This window comes from Kogia breviceps, chromosome 1 (assembly GCF_026419965.1).
Source record: "Kogia breviceps isolate mKogBre1 chromosome 1, mKogBre1 haplotype 1, whole genome shotgun sequence".
NCBI lineage: Eukaryota > Metazoa > Chordata > Mammalia > Artiodactyla > Physeteridae > Kogia > Kogia breviceps.
The window spans coordinates 175,696,186-175,717,259 of record NC_081310.1 but is presented as its reverse complement, the minus strand read 5'-3'; the positions used below and the strand labels follow the sequence as shown (position 1 = coordinate 175,717,259).

General features: G+C 51.4%; 2 protein-coding genes across 2 annotated transcripts in view; one reads left to right on the top strand and one right to left on the bottom strand.

The window, feature by feature from the left end:
• CSMD2 (CUB and Sushi multiple domains 2) overlaps nt 1-21,074 on the bottom strand; it is a 655,429-nt gene that overhangs the window by 340,843 nt on the left and 293,512 nt on the right. Inside the window, exon 6 of the mRNA XM_059070872.2 lies at nt 1,098-1,210. Coding sequence (XP_058926855.1) covers nt 1,098-1,210 — 113 coding nt within the window. The remainder of the gene's footprint in view (nt 1-1,097; nt 1,211-21,074) is intronic.
• On the top strand, nt 19,092-19,918 carry HMGB4 (high mobility group box 4). Its single transcript, XM_059071277.2, has one exon. It carries the CDS (start codon nt 19,334-19,336, stop codon nt 19,916-19,918), a length of 585 nt encoding a protein of 194 aa, XP_058927260.1. The 5' UTR covers nt 19,092-19,333.

Sequence of the window (21,074 nt, the reverse complement as noted above, 5' to 3'; positions counted from 1 at the left end):
CCTTGGTGTTTCTCTCTGGACAAATTTTATGTACTTTGAACAAACTCAAGGCTGAAAAGGAATGTTGTCATCTACTCCCACCCATCCATTGGATTTTGGGATCTCCTCTAGGCGTGGAGAGCTCCCTGCCTCGGGGTCAACCCACTCATTTTTATGGGCGGCTCTCGGGGTTAGGAAATTCTTCACGATTGGAGCAGAAATCTGCTTACCTGCAGTTTCCACCTGCCATTCTAGGTCTGATCTTGCCACCAGACAGCTCTTTTTTTTTTTTTTTTTTTTTTTTTTTGCGTTATGCGGGCCTCTCACTGTTGTGGCCTCTCCCGCTGCGGAGCACAGGCTCCGGACGCGCAGGCTCAGCGGCCATGGCTCACGGGCCCAGCCGTTCCGCGGCATGTGGGATCTTCCCGGACCGGGGCACGAACCCGTGTCCCCTGCATCGGCAGGCGGACTCTCAACCACTGCGCCACCGGGGAAGCCCAACCAGACAGCTCTTCACAGATTTGAGCACCTAAGCTAGAGAGCTCCCTATCGTTTGTCAAACATCTGTGTTCTACGTGAAATGAATGAGAGCTGAAATGTGGGCAGCTCTCCCACTTTATACCAGGGTAGGTTAAACCCTGCCGGTTAAGAGGGTGGGCTCTGGATTCAAAAGGCAGGAGTTCAGATGGTCTTGGGAAACTGCCTTAATTTCTCTGGGCCTCAGCTCTCTCGTCCATCAAATGCGGATGGTGATGGTATTTACTTCACAGGGTAATGATGGAGGTTAAGTGAGATGATGCTGACCAAGAGCCTAGCACAGTGCCCGGCTCTCAGGAGGCCCTTGGTATAAACTAGTATGATTCGCCTGGCCTGAAGACGGGCAGCTCAGGGTACACCATTCTATGCAATTTGAGAAGTGTCCTCCCTTGGACAACAGACCACAATGGCAGATGTAGAGACGCAGATATGCAGACCTCTGAGTCTGCAAATAAGAGCAGGACAACGGAGGCAAGTGTACCCTGAAGACACACCGGACCCAGTCCGGGGACAAGATGGCCCCAGGCATCATCTCTGCCGCCCCCCACCCCGAGGAAGCAGGGCAGCCCGGCCCCACCTACCTTGATACTGGGCGCTGAAGCCACGCTGCCGGTGGTTGCCGTCCGACGTGAAGTGCAGCCGCAGCCAGTTTTTGCTGCTGATGACGGGGCCCGGGGGGCTGGCTCCGGTGAACCTGTGGGGACGGGAGGATGAGGTCAGGGACCACAGCTGCCTGAGACCGGGCGCCCGGAGTCTCCCCACTGCCCACGTGTGCTAGGGACTCCTGCCAGGCCTGGCGGAAGGGAAGGCCGTGCTGGCCCGGCCGCTCGCCAGTAGCCTGCAGCCTGGGCCGCTGGAGCTGGCTCCCCCGGGGTTCTTCCCACCGCTGAGTTGCCGAGAGGAGGGGGTGATCCTTCAGGCCTGGAACAGAGGCCTATTTCTCCACCTTCAGCAGAGGTCTAGCTGCCCAGGAGAGAGGTCCAGCCCTCCCAGCAGAGGCCCGTCACCCCAGCAGATATCCACATACCCACCCCCAGCAGAGATCCAGATTCCCCAGCAAAGGTCCAGCCCCAAGCAGAGGACTAGCCCAGCTCTCCAGCAGAGGTTGAGCCCCCGACTCCCGGGCAGAGGTTCAGCTACCCCGAGCCAGCCCCTCAGGGGCTCAAAGCAGTCAAGAGGAAGGGCTCGGGCAGCCACTACAGGCAGCACGACCCTTCCCAGGTGTGAGAGCCTGTTTGGGGGTCACTTACTAGGCGCTGGGTCTTCTCTGGCTCCTGCCCGTCTCTGCTGTTCCACAAGGGGCCAGCCCCCTCTGCTGGACCACCTCTTTGCCCTTAGATTAGCCTTGTCTGCTTTCAGCCAGTCTGGCTCAGTGGGTGGGAAACCAGGATATCCCCTACTGTCGCCAGGCACTGCCCCGGCCTCTCGACCAGCTGTGCCCTGAGCCAGCTTTCAGGTCAATCAGATCTTTCCTCCTAGAGTTGCTCAGAGCTCAAGAACCTTCCATGGCTCCCTGGTGCCCACGCAAGACTGGCTTTCCAAACTTTCCACACTGTCCCCTGCTTGAACAGGCCTCCGCTCAGTGCTGGCCCCTCCGCCACACCCAGGCTAAGCCCCGGATGGCCCTCCTTGCTCCGCTTGCTGTCCTGCACCCCAGGAGCCCCTCGCCCTTCTCTCCTCAACCCCACAGCCTCCAGTGGGCCGATGCTCAGTGTCTCTCTGCTCCTCCTCCCTGGGTCTGCATCAGGGACAAAACCTCCTGATGCAACCCCTTTGGCACCATCGCTCCCACCCCACCTGGACACCCTGCTTACGTCAAAGCATTCCAAGCTTCCTCCTTTTCTATGCCTTTGCCTTTTCTGCCTGTATGTACCCGCACATAACCCTCTCTCCTGCACCAGCCGTATCGCTTGAGACGACTTCGGGATGATACCATGTCCCCAGGAAGGCCTTTCCTATTCTCCTCGGCTCTGAAGCCACACGGACTTGGGTTCAGATCCTGGCTTCACCACTTCTTACCAGTGTGACCTGGGACCAGTTAGTTGATCTTTCTGAAAATGGAGGAACAACACCGGCCCGGAGAGCCTGTGGGAATATATGAGAGGCCTTAGGGGCAGAGAACCTAGCCCAGTATCTGACACATATTAGCTCAATAAACATAATTTTCCTTTCCCCTCCTCTGTGATGCCACAGCATGTTATTAAAATTATAATTCATGTATCTAGGTGTGTGTCTCCCTGGGATAATGCCTCAAAGAGGGCAGTGCAGATTGGTGGGTGGGTGGGGGAGGGGAGAAGCTGGGACTCGAGAGGGATCGGCTGTGTTATCTTATGAAAATTACTTAAATTCTCTAACTTCATCTGTAAAATGAAGATAATAATCCCGCTCTCAAAGGGCTGCCGGGATTGAATGAGATAATACACAAAAAAGACTTTAGCACGGTCTCTGGAAAATAGAAAGCTCTTGGTAAATGGCAGCTGCTGTGTTATTCTCCATCATCTTTATTCTTCATCTTTGTACGAAGCACCTAACACGATGCTTGATACAAAGCAGTTAGTTGTGTCAGGATTCCAGCAGAAAACAGGTGGCTCGGTCATATGAGAATAATTCCAGTTGAATGAATGGCCTCTTTACCACCAGGGATGGGGCAGTATCCTGAGGCTGTTAACAGGGGTCTGGTTTCCACTCACAGGCCTGGAGAGGACATGGTTATCCCTGAAGGAGAGGGTTGCATAGAAAGGGCCACCATGCAGGATCCAGATCTTCAGTCAGTGGAGACTACAGCCAGTTTGTGAAAATCCCACAAGGAGGGAGCAAGACACACTCTCCTCCCTCCCCCTCCCCTCCTCCAATCTCCTGCTGATGCTTCTGTTGATCTAGCCCAGTTGGAAGCCAGAGGGCAAGGGAGCAAGTCTTCCTAAGCACGGAACAGGGTAGACAAGGGAGGGGAGATGATCTGGAGGGGTGAAAGGAAGAGATCCAGCATGGTGGGTATCCATAAATGCGTATTAGACTAAGGAACTAACCAAGGAGCTTCTCACCCTGCAAAACTGAGTTTTTACTATAATGAAGATGCTGACATACACCAACCTCCAGGAATATCACCCATATTGCTATGGTAAGAGCTATTACAGAAACCAGTTACTGTATTTCACCAGACCCCATTTAAAATACTTTATTACAGGCAGAGTCATTTAAGTTTTCTAAGGAGCCACAAACAGTATTGTGGGTTTTTCCTTGCCCAGGCCAAATTCAATTCTATCTCAATGACAAAGCCTGGAGGCTATTTACATAAGGGAAGAAGAAATAGGGAGAATTTACCTGAATAATTCAGAACCAAAGGCTGTTCATTGCAAAATGGAATGAGGGGAGGATGCTGGGGTCCCAAGAGCAGGAAGAGAGTAATGATCAAGGTTGTAACCGGAAGTCAGAAAGTCGGTATTCTCCAGCCCTGGGATCTGCATTAACCCCCAATGGTACAGGCTGCAGGAGCCCGAAGGAACGTCCCCTGCCCCCCCATTTCTCCCACACGTTCACCTGCTCCCAGGAATCCTGATGATGACTGTTCATTCCCAAGGCTGAAACTCAGGGCCCTGTGCATCTTTACTCTGCACTACTCCTGCCTCCTTGGACATAAATGCGCATTTGGGAGTTTTCTTGGCATCTATCAGAGAACGGGAGGCGTAAATGTTGGAATCATCACATTAAACTCTGCCACTGCGATGGTATCATGCCTCACTCAAAACTCTCCAATAAAAAGAACAAACTACTGACACACACAACAACATGAATGATTCTCAAAAGCATTATGCTGCGTGATAAAAGAGTACAGACTGTGTGAATCCCTTTATATGAAACTCTGGAAAAGACTAATCTACAGTGAGTGAAAGCACATCAGTGGTTGCCAAAGCTGGGGGTGAGAGGTACAGGTGGGGATTGCCTGGAAAGGAGTACAGGGGAACCTTCTAGGGTGATGAAAATGTTCTATATCTTGAATGAGATGGTGGTTATATGGCATATACACATTTGTCAAAGCCCCCAGAACTGTACATTAAAAATGGGTAATTTTCGGGACTTCCCTGGTGGTGCGATGGTTAAGAATCCGCCTACCAATGCAGAGGACACGGGTTCGAGCCCTGGTCTGGCAAGATCCCACATGCCGTGAAGCAACTAAGCCCGTGCACCACAACTACTGAGCCTGCGCTCTGGAGCCCACGTGCCGCAACTACTGAAGCCCGCACGTCTACAGCCCGTGCTCCGCAACAACAGAAGCCACCGCAATGAGAAGCCCGTGCGCCACAACGAAGAGTAGCCCCCTGCGCAGCAGCCAAGACCGAATGCAGAAGAAATAAATTAATAAAATAAAATAAAATGGGTAATTTTATTTTATGTAAATTATACCTTAATAGAGTTAATTAAAAACAAATTTTCAGTGGCTCTGATCCTTAGAGTCAAAGACCATACCAGGGTCTACAGGCCTTAAAAAAGCCAGTGTGTCTTCACCTCTCCTGTCTCCTCCTCTACTTATGCTTTACGCTCCAGCCACATGGGTCTCCATGCTGTTCAAAACTGGCCAGGATCGCTCTTGCCTCAGGGCCTTTGCACTTGACAGTTTCTCTGCCTGCTGGCTGGGTCCTCTCCCAGACCACCACCTGGCTCACCCTCTCACTTCCTCAAAGGCTTTGGTCAAATGCCACCTTCTCAGTGAAGCCTTCCTGGTCTGACTTTTGCCTGCTTTCTCTCTCTGAGCACGTCACACAGACTTGCAGACAGACAGACATACACACACCCCATTCTCTAGTCAAACAGAAGACCTATGTGAACTGGAACACACACTGCTTTTTAGTGCTTCTCTGCCTTTGCATGCTCATAATGCCTTTTCCCACTGCACCACCTGGCTGCACAGAGAGGTTAAGAAACTTGCACAAGGTCACACAGCTATTAAGTGGCAGAAGTGGGATTCAAACCCAAACCATCCCACTCATGCTAGATAGAGCCTCTGTACTCAGGGAAGGCAGTGGAACAGTTTAGGCTGAATTCCATCCTGTTCCTTTACTTTCCCTCCCTCCTCCTCCTCCCAGGATCCTCTTTAATCTTGCTCCCTGTTAGAATCATAATTAAAGAAGAGAAACACAAAGAGAGATTCTCCCCTTCAAACCTTTCTGTCCATATTAACTTCACTATGGGGGGTCTGGGGAATTCCAAGTTCGCCCAGGAAATTGCTGCCACAGTACAACATTAAATGTATTTAAGCAATTATGCTCAATTTTTTTTCTTTTTGGTAAATTGACTTCCGTTAAATGGGGCTTCCTTAATGGAATGTGGCTTGGGGAGAATAAAAAAAAAATCACTCCCTTTAATGCATGTAGTTGATTATGGAAAAAGTGGCTTTGCGTTCCTCTGCAGAAAGCTCTAAGCTCTGCTTTCAGTAATAGGAGAGCTCAGAGCAGACTGTGTGGATAGCATTTCTTCTTAAGAAGCTTCTCGTACAGTCAGGATGTTGGGGTGCTGAGATACACACCCCACAAGATGACAATAGTGATCTGCAAGGAATTGCTGCCTAATTTTAAACTGAGAGGGAGGAATATTAGGAGATCTTGGTTTAAATCTCAGCATCCCTGAAAATGGACATCCTCAGGGGAATTTTCATTCATTCATTTACTCACCAAGCACATACTGTGCACAAGGTACGGTGCCTGCCGGTGGGTACCACTCCCACTGTGGTTCCCTAGATACAACAGTTCCTGCAAAGCCTGTCATCTACAAGGTTCGGCTTCACGGTCTCCTTCTCTGTGCAGCTCCTCCGTCAATAGCCTCTGGTTTCTGTGCTCCCAGCACACCTTCTGTGGGCTTTATCTCTTAACTAAGTTATGTGCACAGCCTGGATCTGATTCAGGCTTGAAGAATCTTCCAGGGCCAAGCATAAACCACCACTCCACCCCCGGCCCACCCGGCCGGGGAGAAAGTGACATACTTTGGGTGGGTGCTTGCCGCCCCACTCCTAAGCCCTTTGCCCTTCCCACCTGCTGTCTGCTCTCCCTGCTGGGCAATGGAGACAACACCACGACACAACCAGGGAAAGCCTTCTGGAAATGTCTTGGTGGTGGCAGCAAAGGACACTGAGGCCCTTGCTGGAGGCTGACTCCTGCTCCCCCTCCCAAGTTCCCTCTCACCCCTGAAGTGCGCCTTTTCTTTTTTTTTTTTTTTTGCGGTACGCTGGCCTCTCACTGCCGTGGCCTCTCCCGTTGCAGAGCACAGGCTCCGGTCGCGCAGGCTCAGCGGCCATGGCTCACGGGCCCAGCTGCTCGGCGGCATGTGGGATCCTCCCCAGACCCGGACACGAACCCGCGTCTCCTGCATCGGCAGGCGGACTCTCAACCACTGCGCCACCAGGGAAGCACTTGAAGTGCGCCTTTATTGACTCAGCCCTGACACCCAGTCTCATCACAAATGATTTCCATGTCAGTTTTGCTTTAGCCAAACGCCTAGGACTCTTGTTATATTGAGGAAAACCCTTTTCCCGAGACAAACCTGCGATGTTACATATTTTCCAAGAACTGGGTGAACGTCTGGGGTGAGTGCAAGTCCCTTTTGGCCGTGGGGTGCTGGAGCCCTCCGGCCTCTAGACTTATCTTTGGAAAGAGGCCCTTTGGCTTCCCGAGGTTCTGGCTCCCAGCAGTGCCTGACCACCCCAGGTATTGAGGCAGTTCTGAGAGGCCTGAGCTACCCTACAAAGATTCAACTCGTGGCTACTTAACTGTATGTTCTGGGGGTTGTTTTCTACGCTCTGAACAACCCAAAGCTTCCCCTCCCCCGTCATTCCTGCTCACTCCCCATGATGTGCGCCCTCCTCCCAGACACCACACCAAGGCATCATCCTTAACTCCTTCCATTCCTTCGCTCCCGTGGCCAACTGTGGCCACATGGTCTTTACCTCACGACCGCATCGTTCCTCACCCGCACCACAGAGACAGCCTTCTGATCTGCCCTCGGCCTCCATCCATCTTCCCTACGCCGTGCGGGCATTTGCTCAAGTCACTGCCTTGCTGGAAACCCAGCAGCAAAGGTCCATTGGCTCCAGGATAAAGTCTAAGCTTTTTCATGTCTTCCCTGTCCAGTGACACCCACTTTGAGCTCCAGGAGCTTTCACGTCTCCATGCCTTTGCATATGCTATTGCCCCTGCCTGGAATGCCTTTTCCTGCTGCCCGACCTGGCTACCTGGGAAAATATCGCTGATCCCATGAACCTAACAAAATGCCTCCTTTCCTCCACCTCTCCCTCTCCCTGCCCCTGTGGGATGAGCAGTGCCCCCCATGTGTCCACTTTGCACCTTGGACATGCCCCACTGCTGTACTGAGCACGGTAAACTGTAATCATCTGACTTGATGACCACCTCCCTGACTCGAAGGCGAGCTCCATAAGCGCAGGGACAGCATTTTCTTTGTCTCTGTGCTTCCAGCAACACAGCACAGCGCCTGGCACACAGAACAAATCAGTTCCATACAACCGGGCTTGGCAAACCACAGTGGGCTGTGTCTTCTGTCAGTAACGTTTCACTGGGTCACCACCGTGCTCATTCATTTACATATTGTCTGCTTTCAGGTTACAAAGGCAAGAGCTGAGTAGTTGTGACAGTAAGTATAACCTGCAAAGCTGAAAATCTTTACCTTGCCCTTTACAGAGTTTACTGACGCCAAACGTAGAAGCCCTGCCCATGATGCCGTCGGTTGGTAAAAAAGGATTTCTAAGTGGGGAATGATAAAACAGTACACTCACAGCTTACACACTTCATTATAATGTACAAACACTTGGAGGGACATGTTTTCTTTTTGCCAGTCCGTGTAACTCAGGAGCAAGGTCTTTCCTTTGACCGTGGGTTTCTTCTCTGCATTGTCTATCTTGCATACACTCCACCGATAATGCATCGCGCACCATTTCCAATTCGGCCACAGCTCCTCCGGTCAACAGACGATTATGGAGCACCTGCGATGTGCCAAGCATTGTGCTAGGCACTGGGGATGCAGCACTGGGCGAGACAGACCTGGGCCCCGCCCAGAGGGAAACAGCTCAGTGGCATGCCATTCGCTCACTCACTCACACCTGATATTTAGGAAGCAATTCTTTTTAGAGCGTCTCCTTCATGGAACCATGCCAAAGCATGCAATTTAGTTTCCAGAGATGCAACTATACTTCCTTTCACACTCATATTTCATCAGTTTATGTGATGGTTAATAAGTCACGTAATTATAATAACAAGTATGACTGGCATCGACAGAGTTGGCCACGAACCCATCCGATTCTCAGAAAGTGCAAGGCTCAGCTGGTGGGAGCACAGAGTGCACAGGCATTGGGGGTGGGGGAGGGAGATGGCCCGCAGGCAGCCAGCGCTGAGTGCCACGGGGCCTCGGGCAGGAAGATCCATCAAGCCTCGGAGTGCCAGCTACTCCAGTGAGCTGCGTGGGGGGGGGGAGATGCTTAAAGTACTTTTATGACACATGCTTTGTGAATGAATGAATGAATGAGCGAACATGCAAATGACAGTTTCTTGCTTTCAACAGTGGGGCATCTTTTCTAATGCTATCCCCTTTGAGATCAGAAGAGTGGGAAACAGCCAGTCTTAACATCATATTTGAGAATTTCAGAGGCTTTCCAGGTCTGCTGCCTGGCTATGCACGAATCCCAGCTCCAGCATTCTGGACACATGGTCAGTCAAGGTGCGTTCTGAATGTTTCTAAAGAAAGAACTCACCTCCCAGCCAAACTCTCCCTGTCCACTTTGACCCACCCCACCCTTCCTCTAGAGACCTCCTTTTCATCCATCCTGTGTCGTCTCACAGGCACTGGCTCCTGGAAGACAGGTGGGCTTCTCCCTGGTACCTCCTTTTCTCTTGCAAAGAGTCCTTACACTTGGTCTATCCCAGTGCTTTGTCTCGTCACAAACCGCGAGCTCCCTGAAGACAGGAGCTGTTCCTTTCTTGTTCGGTTCTCCCCTCAGTACCTTGTGAGTGCCTGACTCATGGGAAAGGCTCGAGAAATACTGCTCACGGGAAGAAGGAACGCTTAAATAAATGAACGGATGAATGAGGTCCTGCGGGAGGAAGCAGAGGACATAACGTGGGGAAAGCAGAGGAAAAGGCAGGTGAGCAGGGAAACCCGGGGACAGCGGGGAGGCGCTCGGAGGCCACGCGGGGTTTCATCTTGGTCTCCCGTGAAAACATGCTGCCCCAGCCCCTTGGGCCCTCAGCCCTCACTGTGCTCTCCCTGCTCTGGGCAGCTGCTGGCACCTTCTGGGGGAGATTCTTCTCGTGGTGACGTGGCCCCAGTGCAGCAACGGTGGAGTCAGGTAATCAACGTGGGCAAATGTTCCCTCTGTCCCAGAAGCAACTCAATAAACTCAACAAATTAAGATCGTTCTTCCCTGCTCGGCTAATTGTGAACTCCAGGGAACCCACACCAACAACATCGGGGACATGCTTGCCCTCCAGACGCACTGCTCCCCGGAGGGCGTGTGTCTGAGCCCAGGAGGGCTGAGGGACAAGGGACAGAGCCGCTGGCTGCATTTGCCGTTGGAATGAGAGTGTTATCACGATGTCCTGGGGCTGTGAGTTGGGGGCGACACCGCGGGAAGGTCTGCGGAGTGGCTTGGGGTGTTGCTTCCTTCCATTCCCAGCTCAGCTGCGCACCGGGCACGGCTGCTGGGTGAGGGGTGTCCCTGCCTCTGTGGGGAGACTGTGCCCATGATGCTGAAGTGAATGGGGTTGGGTCTGGAGATAGGCGCTGGCGCTGGCGCTGGCGCTGGGGGCCGAGCTCTGGGCAAGGGGGCTTGTGGTGGTTTCCCCACAGCCTTTCAGGGGGCCCAGCTCTCTCCTCTTCTGTCTCCAGGTCTAACTATCAGGCAGTTCTACTCTTTTCTGAGTGCTAGAAGCCTCTGAAGATCAGTATCCCTCCCTTGACACACAGCTCTGGGAAGGGGCAGCCCCGTGACACTAGGCCACAGCTGAATGGAGTGGGGTGGCCATGTGACCCAAGCTGGGCCAATCAGCTAACGGGACCGTGCACGCACCGTGATTGACAGAAGGCCTCACAGGCCCAGCTCTCCCAGGGGATATTTGGGAAAAGGGTGTCCCAGCATCATCTCTCCCACCTCTGTTCCTGTCCCCCACCCCATCACTCTTATAAGATCCATCCTCTTCCAGGTCCCGCTCCAGTCTGACTGGGACAGAATCTAAGAGCAGTCTGGTCCTTGACCAGCTGCTGGGCAATAGCTGGCCATTCCCTGCCCCCAGCCCGAGTCTCTGTTGCCATAGGTTAGACCTGAGATCCAGCCCGCAGACATGATGGTCCCCATGCCTGAAGGTGTCAAAGCCTAGCCCCACCAGGCTTCACCCAGGAACAGGGTGCTGGCCTTAGGAGTCTCGTGACCAAGGTGCACTCACACGCTATTTGGACCCTCTTCCCTTACTGGCTCAGGTCTCTGTCTAGGTGGAGACACCACCTGTCTGGTTCATCACCTGTGTTGTTCCCCTACAGAGGCAATAGGTTTAAGAAAGTCAGGGTTAAAGGCCAGGTCTCTAAAATCAGACAGCCCTGTATTTGAATCCGGGCTTGACTGTTAACTAGCTGTGAAATGTGGGCATGTGCTCTAATTCTCTGAGCCTTGGTTTCTTCATCTGTGCAATGGGATTCTGTGCTCTTGCATATAACGTATCCAGGGCTGTGCCTGACACAGTAGGTATCTCACAAGTGTGAACTATTTTACTCCCTTGCTTAGGTCTGAGAAGAGAGGAGATGGAATCTTATCAGTGCCTTGAACCCTAGCCTCCGGAGAACACAGGGATTAAGGAGACCCCAGACTAGTGTGGCCTCATTTCCCTGGGGAAATAAGGATGCCCGCCTCCACTCTGGTGAGAGCACAGTGCAGGGGTGAAAGGGCAGGGCACTCCGTGGCACCCAGCATAGCCAGCACACTTGGCAGCCACCTTCCTTCCCACCCTCAGGCAGCCCCGGCCTGGCCTCCGCTGGCTCGTGCTTACTCAGCCTTGCCCAGCTTCCTCCTGTCACTGGAACAGGAATCAGAGAAGGGACCTGCCCCCATTCCAGGGAGGGTGGCAATGTCTGCCTTGCAGAGACCTCTGGGGATTAAGTTTGGATAATACTTCTCATCCAGAGGAAATGTTTGCAGATGGCTTATCGGGGAGCCTCCCACACCAGCCTTTGCCTGCCACTCGACTGCCATTCTGAGCTTGAGCATCCTCAACATTCCCTCTCCCTCTCCAGGAGGCAGCTAGCCAGCCCCGCCTGACGGTTCAGCAGCTCTGAAGCCCTGGCTGAGGCACTGAACCTCCCAGGCGGCTGGAGAATGGATGGGCTAAACCGTCTCGGGGATCGGGGTTGCTAAAGTCAGTGAGGAAGCTATCCTGGAGTCGGATGGAGCCGGATTCCCCTCTTGCCTCCACAACTATGGGCTCTGTGACCTGGGGAGGTTGCTTTCCCTCTCTGAGCCTCTCTTTTCCCAGTGTGCGTCTCATAGTGGGACTGTGATGATTCAAGGTGATGCAGGTAACTGCATCACCTAACTAACTAACTTTGGGCAGGTAACTGACCTGCTCTGCACCTCGGTCTCCCCATGTATTTAATATGGATGACAACAGCAAGCACCTCATAGAACTCTAGGAGGTTTACGTGAGCTAATGGGTTTACAAGCTCAGAGTACAGGGCTTGGCCCATAGCAAGTGCTCAAGAAGCATTCGCTGTTATGGAGGGCCCACCACGTGCCAGTGCTGTCTGTGCACTACCTGAACACCCCACCAGAGACCCAGCCATTAATATGGTGGAGCAAACACAAGCAGAGGGGAGAGGAAAGAGACAGGAAGGAAGACTTGGAAATGGGGGAGGGGAGAGTTCCTGTCTTATATCACTCACCCCCAGCACATCTAAGTGAACGTCTTATATTCGTGGTTTCAAGTGGTGGAAATCCTGATTAAATCGGCATGGAGTAGAGAAGAAATTATCTGCTGCCAGAGTCCCAATGTAGCTGGCCCCAGGGATGACAAGACCCAGATGCCACAGGCCCCTGTCTCTGGGTCTGTCTGTGCTGTGCTCTGTCTCTGGCTTCATCCTCGGTACTGCAGATGGTGCTGCTAGAGGCTGGGGCTGTGGCCATACTTAGCAGCTCCCTGATTCACTCTCCCAGCTTCACCTCCAGAGAGAAAACGAAGCTCTCTTCCCTTGGGTTCAATTAGGAAAAGCTCACTGGGAGCCTCTGATTAGTCTAGCTGGGGTTGTGTCCACTACTAGGGCCAAGGGCATGGGCCCCTACTAGAACTCCATGACTGGTTTTGGGGACAGTTCTCCCAAAGAAGGAATGGGCTCGAAAGAAGGGAGGGGTGCCAGGCAGATAAAAGATGTCCACTGTGGTTGAAAGAGGCACGGGTTTGGACAGAAAGATCAGGGGCCACTCTTCCTAATCTGTGGTGTCAGGGAGGGGCTATGTCAAGGCCCGTGAGGGGTACCCACAGCTGGCTGTGGGGGTTATCTCCTCAGAGGTGGTCTTGTTCTAGCTCACATCCTCTCCCCCTCTGCCACAACCTGCCAAAGGTAAACACGTATGCCTGGTCCCCCGCTGACCCTATTCTTACACCTGATCATCTGTCCCATTTCCTGTCCCCCTGTTCACTAGCCCACTGGGCTAGGTGCTGACCCCGTACTTGGCTTTGGCTAGCCTCTGCCCATGAGTGTGGACCCAGGCTCTGTGTGTACCTGCCGAGGGGTTCAGTGGGCCGTCCAGGTCAGTCTGCATGCTGAACTCGGGGCATCCTATGACCTGGGGATAACGTCACCAGATGCATCTGGAATCAGGATCAACCCAGATGGAAAAGTCTCCCCAGAACCCCGTAAGTGTTGAGATTTAGACACCTGTCTCTCAACCTGCTCTCCTCCTGCAGTATTTGGCCTTGTTCCTTGCCAGCTTCCCCTTCTCCTTGGCCCCAAGGGAGTTCCTAGACACTCAGTAGAGGTTAAACAGATGGACTTTGGAGTCAAACCAACCTGCGTTTGAGGCCTGGGTCTGCCACTCATTGCTGTGAAATGAGAGCAGAGTTGCAAAGACAGTACAGAAATTTCCTGTATACCCCTCCCCCAGCTTCCCCGAATATTAGCATCTTACATGACCGTGGTCCATGTATCAAAACTAAGAAATCAACATTGGTACTGTACTGTTAGCTCAATGGAAGACTCTATTCACATTTCCCCAGTTTTTCTGCTAACGTTGCCCACTTTTTGTTCCAGGATCCAATCCAGCGTTTCTCATTTGCCCTGGACAAATTAATCTCTCTCTCTCTCGGCTTCTGGAGGTGATCTACCTAGAGCATTCTCATCATTTTTATTAAACTATCATGGTCACATCTGATTGAGTAACAGTTCTTGGCATGAGGTCCATGCCAAAGAGCCTAGATCTGCTTATGACCATGTCTTCCCCACCGGTCTGGCTTCCAGGAAATTTCAGATGCCTCCTACCACCACCAATCCTGAGACATATCCATTCCCTCCAACACTGCTTATCGATGGCCATTAAAGCAGCCGCCGCAATGCTCCAGCAGCTCAGCTACTGGTTGAAATGCGTGTGTGTGTGCGCGAGCACACATGTGTGCACGTGAGTGATGAGTGAGTGAGTGAATGAACTGAAAGAATAAAAGAGTGAATTAACTGGTAAACCAGTGAGCGAATTAGTGACTTAATGAGTCAGCGAGAGAGTGAAGTGTGTAAAATTGGCTAGATCATTCTCCCTACTCCCTCAACGAATCCATTAAGCGGCGGCATACATTTCTCATCTTTGTTAACACAAGCAGGGGTTAGGAACAGCACAGGAAGAGTTACAGACCGTCAGTTAGATGAGAAGGATACTGTGTTCATTTCTTATTGCTGCTTTCGCAAATTACTGCAAATTTAGTGGCTTAAAACAACACAGATGAATTATCTGACAGTTCTGGAGGTCAGAAGTCCAAAATGGGTATCACTGCGCCAAGGTCAAGGTGTCTGTGGGGCTGCACTCTCTCCGGAGACTCTAGGGGTGAATCCGTTGGCTTGCCTTTCCCGGCTTCTAGTGGTTACCTTCATTTCTCGGCCTGTGGTCTCTTTCTGTATCTTCAAAGGCAACCGTGTAGCATCTTCAAATCTCTCTCTGACGCTGAGCCTCTGCATCTGTCATCACGTCTCCATCTCTAACTCTGAAACTCCTGCCTTTCTCTGATACAGACCCATGTGATTACAGACCCACTCCGATAGTCCAGGATAATCTTCCCATCCCCAAATCCTTAACATAAGCATATCTGCGAAGTTCCTTTTGCCATGTAAGGTAACACATTCATGGGCCTTGGGGCCTAGGATGTGGACATCTTCGTGGAGCCATTATTCTACCTGCCACAGATGCCTTGCTCAGAGGGCAAGTGCAGCACTGATTCCCACCCTAAAGGAGAAAGGGCAGCAGGGGGATGGAGAGAGCGTCACAGCATGTCTCACGTGCCCCTGCCACGTACTTTTGCAGCTCATGTTGTTGTTGTTATGGCCTGGGATTTTAAAAAATGTCCCCAGATTTGATGCTTGCCCCCAAACTTGAGAAACACTGTGCCAGATGATATGCCAGGAGCATATGCTGCTACAATTGAGGATAAAATTTGCCCTAGGATTCCCGGAGAAGGATTGAGAGTGGGGTGCCTCCATCCTGGGTACACATTCCCATCAGCTGGGGAGATTAAAAAAAAAAAACTTATTTTGAAATGAGCATGGAATTGCAAAGACAGTACAGAAATTTCCTGTATACCCCTCCCCTAGCTTCCCTTAATATTAGCATCTTACATAACCAGGATCCATGTAGCAAAACTAAGAAACCACACTGGTACATTAATATTGGCTCAATGGAAGACTTTATCGCATCTCTCCAGGTTTCCCACTAGGGCCCCTTTTTGCTCAAGGATCCAGTCCAGCATTTCTCTTGCATGGGGCCATCGTGTCTACAGAGTCTCCTCCAGTCTGTTGGCTTCTCAGGCTTTCCTTGTTTTCTCAAGACCTTGAGACTTTTGTACTGGTCAAGTATTTTGTAGACTGACCTTTAATTTGGGTTGGTCTAATATTTTCTCACGATTAGACCAGGGTTATGGATTTGGGGGAAGAATACCACTGGGTGAAATGCTCTTATTATCGCATCATCAAAGGGGGTGTGTGACATCAGCATGGCCTATCACCGATAGTCTTTGCTTTGATCCCTTGGTTACAGTGGTATCTGCCCCCTTCCTCCACTATAAGGATGTCGCTTGTTCAGTTGGTGTTATCGCTGCCGAGAAAGAGGCTCTCACCACCTCCGAGGTGGGGGTTCCATCCCAGCTTGTCTAAACAGTGTTTTCCAAATCCACCCATGGATTGTGACCCATTCTCAGGTCATAAGATCAGACCGTGGGGTGCATTTTAAAGAAAAAAATAAAGTAGAGGAGACTATAACAGCATAGAATGGAGAAGAAAGAGTACGTCACACACATAGTAGGTATAGTTTCGTAAAACTTCTGTTTCTGAAAACTTTATGTGCTCAGAGACCTTATCTTTACAATGGAGATAAAAGTTGCACGCCCTGACTCGCACCCCACACACAGGGCTGTCATGAGGATTAGATGAGCTGATACGGGTGAAGTGCTTAGAACAGAAGCACACATTAGGCATTGTATAGATTATTATTATGAAGTGTGCACATGCATAAATGGGTCACGGTGTAAAATACATTTCCTATTGTAGACTGCAATCCAAAAGTTTGCAAATACTGAGCTCACATCTCTAGACTGGGGTGGGCAGGCTTACGAGCCCCAAGCCAACACCTGTGTTTGTGAAGTTTTACTAGGGCACAGCTACTCGTTCGTTTACGTGTTGTCTCTTGAGCTACGATGGCAGAGCTGAGAACTTGCAACAGAAAATGCATGGCCCACAAAGCCTGCACTATTTACTACCTGGACCTCCAGAGCAGCACCCCTGCCTGGAGGTCATCTCATGGTTCAAAGGACATTAGACACTTCTTCCTAAGCCACGTGGCCTGGTCCTGCCACCGCCCGGCAGGCACACTGGCCCCTGCAGGCCCCTCTGGGCTGTGTGACTGCCCAGCACTCAGGCCTCCAGGAGCTCGATATCCTTCTACTTTGGATGGATGCCCACACTTGCTTTATTTATCCACCTCTGCTGTTCACGGTGGAAGGTTAGAAACACAGCACACTGGTCAGGGTCCCAGCAGGAACCAGATGGCCACTCAAATTAGAATAATTTGAGGAGTGTTTAACAAAGAGGCTATTTACAAAGGGATGGGCAAGGTGTTGGAAAGCCACAAAGGAGAGCTGAATCCTCAGAGGCTAGTAAAGGTGGAGCTCTTACCACCCTCAGCAGGGGGGACAAGGAGAGGGAACCTGGAAGGAGAGTCATTTCGAGAAGATGCCTTAAGAGGAGATGGGGCTTTCAGTCTGGGGATGGGAAGCCAGCTCCCGGCAATCCCACGGGGAGGGAGCCAGAAGAGTAACTGCCTTGACCTCACCCCCCTCCCTCCCTGATCTCCTGTTGGGGTCCCCACTGGTCAAACTGAAGTGGAAGCCGGAGAGCACAGGAGCCACTGATGTGGTCCATATGCGTCAGCTTCCCAGGACAGGGAGCAGGCTGGGGAAGGATGGAAAGGAGCAAACCTCAGATGCCAGCACACACAGCATCGATTTAGAAAGGCTGGTGTATTTACTTCTCCCGCAGCTCCGCTAGACAAAGGGTACCCTGCTTCACCCCGCCAAGTCGGGAACGTGGCCCCAACACCAAAGCACTGTCATCGCTTTCACCTTAACTGTCTTCTCTTCCTAGATCTGCTAGGCTCCAGATGGTTATCATGGAGTTAATGTTCCTGGATGTTACCATCCTGAGAGGGGGGCAGAAGGTTGTGAACAGAGGCACAGAGAAGCTGCTGGGTGTTTTGTGAGTCTGAGCTGAAGCTGATTATCACGTATGGATGTTATAGGCAAGTTCTTCCTCACAACCCAGCCTTCTACCTCAGGAAGGAGCTGTGTCTCATTCATCGTGGCAGCCCAGCTCAAGTCCAGCAGACAGACGAGCCAACCTCTGGCCACCGTGGGACAAAGAACCCGAGTGGCAAAAAGCTCCCTAGGCTGAGAAGTGTCCCCAGATTAAACTGTTCCCGCTGGCCAGACCTCTCTGCCCCCACCACTGGCCCGGACTCCCTGAGCTGGGATCTGGTATCTCACGGGGTCCTCAGTCCAGCCACAGAACTACAGCATGTCACCGGGAGGGTCTTTCCTGGCCAGTGGAACACTGATTCCACATCACTGATTTCATAGATGAAACATCATAGGCTTACAGGAAGGAATGGACTGGCTTGGGTAGCCCAGCCGCCTTGTGGCAAAAGCTGGGACTAGAATTCAGGATTGGAGACTCTAGTCAATATCCATCTTTCTTTTATGTAAGATGCAAGGTGAAATCGGTTGTGGAGCCCTGGAAATGGCCTTGGCCAAAATTCAAAATGTGGTCTAGCCTCAGGCAAGTTTCAGCATCAGACTCAGCTCAGCTGCTGAGGCCATGCACCTGGACCCTAGGCCCCCCAGGCAGCAGTTCTGTGCAGGTGAGAGGTAGCAGAGGCTCCAGTCAGGCAAATCGGGTCAAATCCAGATCCAACCTGTTAGTGGCTGTTTTACCTTAAACAGGTTAATTTTATGTTAATGAGGGTCAGTGTTCCAGTTCTGTAAACTTGGCTCTGTCATCAACCACTGAGTGGTATCAACTCCATAACCAGGTAAGCAAGTACTTCGCAATGTCCGAAGGTCAATAAATGACACTTCTTTTTTTTTTTCCCTCCAGTTGGAAGACTGACGGAATATTTGCAACTTTTTTCTCAAAAAGCCAGAGGCCGACTAGTTTGAGTGTAGCTGCTAGAGCTTTGTACTCTAGCCCCAAGAAACGGGGACCCCTGGGATAAAGGCAGGGGGGCCTCCTGATAGGCCAAGCATTCTGCCTCATTTTCATGGACTCAGGCGTAATTAGTAAAATCTTAAGGTTCTCCTCCCTTCTTCCCCAGCCTCCACCCCACCCCCAATTGCCTCAGAGAAATGAAGAGTTCAGACATATAGGCCAAGTGCTTGGGTTTTAAATTAGACAACTTTGTCCTGACAGGAACCGAGTCACAGCTGTCATACCTGATTATTTTTAGAGTTACTACTAAACTCTTTGTACAGGATGAGCTGGCACTATTCAAGGCAAACAGAAAGACTTCACATTTTATCATGACAGCTCTGGAGCCATCCACCTCCTCGTGTTCATTATTTCCAACCTGTCTTTGGAAGGGATGAGGCGGCATCTTGACAATCATACGGCGGGGAAGGCAGACCCCGTGGCTTGTTACTACCTCTGAGGGATGGAAAGCTCCCCAACTAAGCAAAGCCCATTGCCTCCAGGAAACCAAGGAGAAACATTCCAGGGGGTTACTGCTCCAGAGCCTTCTCTGGATGAACCATTATCTTTCAGGAGAAGCAAAATTTGACCGCCAAGTAGCCAACCAATAAGAGCACCTGTATGCAAATGCCACCAGCACTGGCCTGGAGTGGCCAGCTTGTGAGTGATGTCACAATCTCCTCTGACCCAAACAATGCCACCACCACTGAAAAGGCAGACCCCTGCCTGCAGCTCTTACAGAGAGAAACAGTCACTGCCAGCAGAGCACCTTCTAATTACTCCTGGAGTGTGGTGGACGAAAGTCTCTGCTGTCTGAGTTACTAGATCCAGAAAATAAAGTGACCTTATGAACATGGGAAAAGAAGTCCAGCTAAAGCCCAAGGCAAATGTCTCTTCTTACGTCCACTTTTTGCTGAATTACAGAAACAAGTTCAAGGAGGAGCAGCCAAATACCTACCTTGGCTTTACAGAGTTCTCCAGAAAGTGTTCGGAAAAATGGAGGTCTATCTCAAAGCACGAAAAGGCCAAATATGAAGCCCTGGCTAAGCTTGACAAAGCCCGATACCAGGAAGAGATGATGAATTACCTTGGCAGGAAGAAGAAGAAGAAGAGAAAGAGGGACCCCCACGCACCCAGACGACCTCCATCGTCCTTCCTACTCTTTTGCCAAGACCACTATGCCCATCTCAAGTGGGAGAATCCAAACTGGTCGGTAGTGCAGGTGGCAAAGGCCTCGGGGAAGATGTGGTCAGCAATGACAGATAACGAAAAGCAGCCCTATGAACAAAGGGCAGCTTTCCTGAGAGCGAAGTACCAAGAGGAACTGGACATCTACCGTAAAGCCAGGAAGGAGAGCCTCCAGGGGTCGGCTAAGAAGCAGCGCAGAGGGTTCAAACAAACTGAGTCAGACACAGCTGACGGATCCAATTAGAAATAAAATGCCATTCTACAGTACTGCTTGTCCCTGGTCTTGTGTGTAGCGTTAGAGGGGCCATGGCTGCCACTTTGGGCGACAAGTGAGTGGCATGGTGGAGCTGAGGTCAGGGTTTGGAAACTGATCCCAGGAGGGGCTGGCTTTGGCACAAGAGTCTGAAGAGTGTGTGGTCTGTACTTACCGGGCTTGGCTTGGGCAGGCAGGGTGGGGTGGGAATCTCCAGGTGTAAAGAAGCTAGGAGTCCTGGGGGGGGGAGCATCCTGGTCCCAAGTGGTTCTCCAGGGTGGAGGACCCTACTCAGAGTGAAGTGAGCAAACGCCAGCCCTGCCACCCTCCTGGCCAGGAGGGCAAAAGGCCTGGAGTCCAGGTCAGGCTCCCAATTCAGGCCTCAGCAGAGGCTGGGAAACTGGAGTTGAGGTGGGCCTTAGGGAACTCGGTGTCTCCAGGGATTCCAGAACTGGTCCTCCAGCAAGGCTTACATACTATTAGTGGGTCAGGATGAGACTCCAGTGGTGGTCCCTAGTCTAGTCATTAGGATGAAGCATGGGGCTGATTTTACAAAAAGAGGCATCTGACTCTGCCCCAAGTACTATAACTTGGAGAGAACCCTTTCCTCGACATTTTGGTGAGCATCTCCCCTGTCATTTTTCTGTGGACGTAAGCGCAACACACAGAGTGGACATTTGTTGCCTGTACCACCACCGCGGCATCCATTCCTTTTCTCCTGCTCACAGCACACCGACTCCATCCTGACCAAGGCTGGATCAGATGGACTCCCCCTGGCTACAGTGATTGGCTCAGTGACGGTCATGTGACCCAAGTCGGTCCAATCAGAGTAGATCTCAGGACTTGTGTAAGGAATCCTAGGGGAGGATGCAGCCCCGGGGGCTGTTGGCAGCCATGTGCCTCATTCTCAGGCCAAAATGTTAGTCCTTTTGGCATCCTGGACTTTTCATTGAGGATCAGCCCACACGTTTTGGATTTTGTCTAAGATAGTTTGAGTTTGGTCTTCTGTCACTTAAAATGAGTCAAAACTTGTCATTTGATACAAATGGGACTGTTCCATCTACTCTAACTGTATTTTTCAGGCAATAATACACTGTGGGCAACGTTTCATCCCAATCTAGATTGATATGGAATATTTTGAAATGGC